The 6,407-nt window shown below is 28.9% G+C and overlaps 1 protein-coding gene across 1 annotated transcript in view; it reads left to right on the top strand.

Annotated features, from left to right (window-relative positions):
* Positions 1-2,697: 2,697 nt before the first annotated feature.
* The window catches only part of LOAG_18568 (uncoordinated protein 73), a gene marked incomplete at its 5' end in the record, with an annotated part of 17,400 nt that continues 13,690 nt past the window's right edge, over positions 2,698-6,407 (top strand). Inside the window, 2 exons of the mRNA XM_020451231.1 lie at positions 2,698-2,721; positions 4,360-4,531. Coding sequence (XP_020305005.1) covers positions 2,698-2,721; positions 4,360-4,531 — 196 coding nt within the window. The remainder of the gene's footprint in view (positions 2,722-4,359; positions 4,532-6,407) is intronic.

The following is a 6,407-nucleotide window of genomic DNA, read 5'->3' as shown; positions in this document are numbered from 1 at the left end:
TAGAGAGAGAGAGAGAGAGAGAGAGAGAGAGGGTGGTAAACAAATGTTAATATTAATGAATTGAATCATCACAAAGAAAATATTCTAAAGTGTTTCTGATTCCATATTTTTTAATTCTCTTTTTGCTACCAATGTTTGCTGATGTTTACACTTCCAAATCCTGACGTTCATCCTCTGAACAGTTTGATTCCCAACTCTTCATTTATTAACGTACTCATTCGATTCCTAACCATTAATTTATTGGCATACCAAAATTTGGCCGATCTTAAATCGCTCATTTTTCCGATGTTTTAAATGTCTGAAATATATTTCACTTCAAAGATTGAGTTTTTTATTTCCTTGTCCGTCTTTTTATCATTTTCATTCTATCTTATGAGCGTTCACAGAGCATCTTTATCTCTCATTGAACTGCTGCCCGTTAGCTTAGATTTTTAATTTAATTCTTATTTGTTAGATTTGAATTTGAATCTGGCACATCAGATATTTCCTGAAGTGTCATCACTTTTTTACATGTCTGTTTATTTAATGATCCATTTATCATAACTTATTTCTAGACAATACGTATGGATTACAGTTCTACCACATTTTTTCGATCAATCATACCAGAATTATTATCCACATGATGAGAAATGTTAATAAAACTCATGTGAGGAATTTGATTGTTCTGTCTGTTCTCTTTATTGGAGTTTGATTGTTCTGTCTGATCTCTTTATTGTGTGATTTTAAATCTGAATAGGTCAAATAATGGTTGACCAGTGGACAGCACCTCAGAATCATCTCTGATCTGCTCAAGTAATAAAATTAAATGTGAGTAATATATTATAAATTTTCATGTCAAATAATCGTCTTATAATTGTGAAGGCAAAAAATTATGAAATTAAAATGAATGAAAATATTTAATGAAAGTTTTCCTATGCCTAAAAATAATATTTCCAGATATTTTGGTACTATTAGCCAGATTTTTTATCGGTGGTATTATGAATATTATGAAAAAGAAAGTATTCTAAATTTATTTTCAGTAATCCATTTGTTTTTGATTCCCTAAACATTTGTTATTGTTTGCAAACAGTAACAATTTCTTGAGATTTTTCTAAATTCCCGAAACTCTTAGATATATTTTAGTAATTTATGTCCAATATTTCCTAAGTGTAGGATAATGTATTAGTATGTTAAAAGTTGTTAGGGGTATTTGGACAAGGAAAAACTTCACTGATAAACAAATTACAAGAAAAGAGAGAAATAAAGTGGAAAATTGCAACAAATATGTGAAAATATCACTAATCTTTTTTTTCAAATTTTATGGAATATTTGATAGCATGATTAATAAGATTATATCTGTCATCTCTTTTTTCTTTTTCTTTTTCTGTTTTTTACCTTCAAAAATTAGAATGAACGAGGAGAGAAAGAGAAGGAGGAAGGAAGAAGGAAGAAAAGAATGAAAAAAGGAGGATTTTGTGGATTTTTTTTTTCTTCATCATCGCTTATTTAGTGAAGAAGTGCTACTTTTGAAAAAGAAACGAAAAAAAAAGTCTCTTATATTCAATCTTTCATCCACTTCCAATTACCCTTTTCCCTTAAACTTCTTTTCAAGACATTTACTTCTTGTTCAATTATATTATTCATGTTTTCTACGTCTTTTTCTTTTTCTCTTCTTTCGTTATGTTTCGCATAGTTTGATAAATATTTCTATTATTGTAATCTCATTTCTGTTTTTTCTTTTATGTTAATCCCTTACGTCTTATTCGAAAAATGATAAAAGATTATTTCATGTCATTGATTTCCTCTTTTTTTTTCTTCTTTTCCTTTCCGTTTTAAAGTTTCAAATTTTGCTAATGTTTCAAATATGCCAGATGAATAAATTAGATTTATGAGATGAAAATATGAATACAAATACATAATATAAATGATACTTGAATATATTCCTCACTATACATTATCACTACGCAATTTTTTCAGAAAAATTGAAAGGAATTATGATAAAATTAATTTTCAGTTTTTCAAAATACATTTAATTAATTCTTTTCGGATGAACTCTTTTCAACGAGCATTATGTCTCTTCTGTTATTATCATTCTTTTAAATTTTATTATTCTTTTTTCTCACATTTTATTTTAATTTCTAAGAAAAGGAAAAAAATTGCAGAATATTTCCAAAGACACCTCTTTATTTTAAAGATTTTTTTCTCTACTTCCTTCTTCCCGTTTTTGTTTGTAATATTTCGTTTTAAATTTGCATAATGAAGTCATATAAGGATGAATCTAAATTTTTAATTTCCTTTTTTGTCAAATCGAAATCTTATTTACTTTGTGATCTTTCATTGCCTCTTTCGTTTTATCCTTTTTCAATCATTATGTTTGAAATTAAGTTTGAGGAAGTGATTACAAAATTGTTACAATTTTTTCATTAAGAGATAAATCGAAGAGGAATTAAAAATGATAAGTTTAATTCTAACCATTAAAAAATACTTGCATATCTTTTCATTCATACCCTTCTTTACATTTAATCTAATTTTACTTTTGTATAGATAAATAAAGACAATGAACATTACATCAATAAAGATTTTAAGAATTTGAAAAATTGCAAAAATATTAGCTTCATTTTTTCGTTTTTTTCTAGATGGCTCGTCAGCTTCCTGCTCAACAGATCGTCCCGTGGTGGATTCATCATATTTCACTAATGTCACTTCCTCGACGCAAAACATCGTCAAAAGAAAAAGTTTACGGTAAGCGTTTTTTTTTCCTTTTTTTAGTTGTTTCTTTTCCTTTTTATTTTCTTTTTGATTTTTCTTGAAATTGTTACGAGTAATACGAAAATGAGAAGTTGTGACACACGAATATCTGTTGATAAATAGCGAAGATTACCATGACATCAACAAAATTTTTTTTCATAATAAAAAAAGAAAGCAAGGAGCAAACTGAAGCAGTGATGCAAAAAAATGAGAGAAATTTTTGAGGAAGACGAAATCTTAAAGATTGATTTATTGAAAATTTTGTTTCTTATTCAAAAGGTAAAAATTTGTCAAATATTAACTTTAAGTTATTTAATGACGAGAATATAAGTCGAATAATAATAAAATAAAGTGAAGATATAATTGCGAAAGATGCAGTGAAAATGATTATCACTTTTTGTCGTATTACTAATTTATTTGGGTAATTCAATCGTTATGACTTTTTGATTTCTAATCTAACCTAAATAATTTACTTTTGGATTTTATCACTAAATTATCTTGATTAATCTAGTAAAATTATTTATTAATTTATTGCTTATATTTATTTCTAAGTGCCCAATGATTTGTTTTGCCCCTTTTGACTTTTTTAGGCTGTTTTAGCTATACGTAACTAGAACTGTTAGCTAGAGAACAGATTATACTTTGTATAGTACAAATATCCTCTAGTCAAAACACGGCAAATGAATTAAATCACTGAATGCGAAAGACCGAATGACTACAGATGATGTGGTCGATGAGTCACAGACTTAACAGCAAGTATCATAAGCTTTTTTGTATAGCTATATAAAACGTTATGTATAATTGCCATGAAATATTGCTCTTATGGTAACTGGGTTATCAGTCTGAAGAAAAGATGGTGTGGGTAACATTTTGCTTAGAAAATGGAAATTTAGAAGTAGGACATTGATTAGAAAAGTTTTTTTTAAAGAAAAAAACTAAGAAAATGATAGAAAACGTCAGCGAAAAAAGATTTGAGAATCCATTTAACTTTCGACAGGATACCTCTGGATAAATCCTGGATTTTCTGTGCTCGAGAATTGAAAGACAGGATTTGCCACTACACTGAATAGTTAACCGGCATTGTAGAATTTCATTTGCTACTTTTGCTGTCGTTAGGCATTGAAGAAGAAGGTGAAAGGAATGCCTTTTCTTGTGGAAGGAAAAAATCGAAAATAAGCCGAACTGATTGTTTTAAATCGATTTTCCTTAAGATTGATTTTTGAGCAATAATTCTAGTCAAGCTTTTTTTTCTGTTATTGATCATTTAGTTTCAGACACTTTTCCTTTTCAAGTTATTTTTTTAGTCACAAGCGTTTTTTTCTTCTGCGCAGATTTGTTATAGTTTTCTTTTTTTTTTGGTTTCTTTGTTGGAGCTCAAACTTCTTCATTTAATCTCGTCCGCTGTTCGTATTTTTATTTCTTTTCCATCTAAAATTGATTTTAAGCTTTTTTTTTTGCTCAGTACCGAAAGTTAATTGGATTCCCGGTCCTTCTTTTTCCATTAACGTTTCCTATCGTTTTCTTAGTTTTTTTCTTTTCTTTCTTTTCAAATCTTCAGTTTAGGCTTTTTCAATCACTTTCAGACGGCAAATATATCCCAGTTGATGGACCTTGTTTTAGGCGTTTTTTCAGTAACGGTCAACAACAACAACAAGGATTATTAAGTGGTAGTCATTCACGTCCTCAGTCGGTGTCATTGGCAACACGGAAAAGTAATGGCCAGCAGCTCAGACATAGTGCAGCAGATCCACTTCATTCAGGCTGTTCTTCCTCAACAGATCAACAAGATCATTTGTTACCGAGGGTTTGTTTAGTTAATTTATTCCTGTCTAATTTTAGGATCGAGTTTTGATGATCCGGATGTGTTTTAGCCAGATATCATAACTCATGTCCCTTATACAATCTCCTTCAATGCGAGAAGTGATAGTCAATTAAATGTATTTTACTTTAGTCAATTAAATGTATTTTATTTTGCTTCAGAAGCTTTTTGGCATGGCATTCATTTGTCCCCTTCATCTTATTTGCTAATTTCCGTGAGTTTCATGTTACCTTTTATATTATATGTATGTCAATATGCTGGTATGTTTCCAAATATTTGTTTACCAATAATTTGATTCTAGATTGATATCCTTGACTTTATTTACCGACTAGAAAAATGATTGGATAATCGAGAAATGACTTTGTATAGTTAGCTTTCTTATGCTAAGATAATATGTCGATCATTTTTCACGACGGATTAATCGAACTTTTGTGCCTGTGGCATGAATTCCATGCAGATCCACTGTTTTAATTCTTAGTTTTTGCGAATATTTTCTCAATAAATTTCGCAAAAAATGGTAGTAGGAGAGCAGTTTAGTGTTCAAGATATTTCCGACGAATTGATCCGGCTGTATATCACCATTTCTATCTGCCCATAGTGTTAATTCGTTTTCCGATTTTTAAGGTACGTTACTTTACTATCGCTTTGGCTGTTGCAATATCTTCTTTCCTTCGGCCATATATTCATGTCTATTAAATTCTGGTTTCTCTCTACTTATTGGTTATTTAGTTTCAATCCCTAAATCATTAACTTATACCAGATATAATAAACATATTTACATGCATTAAATGATTCACTTTTTCGTTCTTGTTGTAAGCGATACCTTTCGATGATATTTGAGGGAAAGCAATCTTTTCTTTACAATTCATTTTTTATTTTACTTTCTGAAAGAAATATTTCTCAATAGCATCAAATTTCCAACCAAATTTACCTTATTTTTCTTCTGTGTTTTTCTCTTGTTCTCGTATATTTTCATTATCTAATTTCATTGCTTTTTTTTTTTTTAACAAGAAACTCCTTTTTTCCTTTTATCCTTGTGATTCATAAGATTTTTTTCCCCCCTTTTTCGGATCATCTGATGGCCTTCGTTTCATTCATTTGATTTCCTTAATTTCATTCTGCTTTTCCTTTCTTACCCTCTTTCGTTTTCTTTCTCCCATTATCTCTCCTTTCATTACTGTTCTTTCTTTTTTTTGTCATCAAGTTCAGAAATTTATTTTCGGAAAAATGAACATATAGTTGAATACGCCAATCAAATACATACAATCTGTTTGTGGTCATCGTTATTCTATCTGTCCCTTTTTAAGTGAATCATACGCTCTTTGCTCGCTTTTGGACATATTTCTGACGTGGACCAATCAATATTCAAAAAGCATCTAGTTGAATAATGTAGTAGCTCGATTAATTAGATGGCACTTATTACTCTGTTTCACTTCTCTTTGCTTTTGCTTCACTTTTTTTTCGATAAAAAATATTGTTTGAACAAATATAATATTAATAATTTTCGGAAAATATTTATCGAATAAATTTTTTATTGGGATATCTTTCCAATTAATCGTTCCAGTTATGGCATCATGTTATGTCTTGAATGAATTTAAGATCATTTCATTTCTTAATTATCCGTTATACATCTCCGTTTCAGTATTCATCTTAGTCCTTTCACGAAACTTATTTTATTTGAAAGTGGTAAATTCTTCAAAAGTTTCTGCTGAGTAATATTTTGAAGCTAAAGTTTTCAGTTTGATTATACGTGTCACATATCAAGTGTATTACATAGTTATTAGGGATTTTGTTATATATATATATATATATATATATATATATATATATATATATATATATATATATATATATATATATA

Source organism: Loa loa, assembly GCF_000183805.2.
Source record: "Loa loa unplaced genomic scaffold supercont3.369, whole genome shotgun sequence".
Taxonomy (NCBI): Eukaryota; Metazoa; Nematoda; class Chromadorea; order Rhabditida; family Onchocercidae; genus Loa; species Loa loa.
This window is presented reverse-complemented; position numbering and strand designations above follow the sequence as displayed.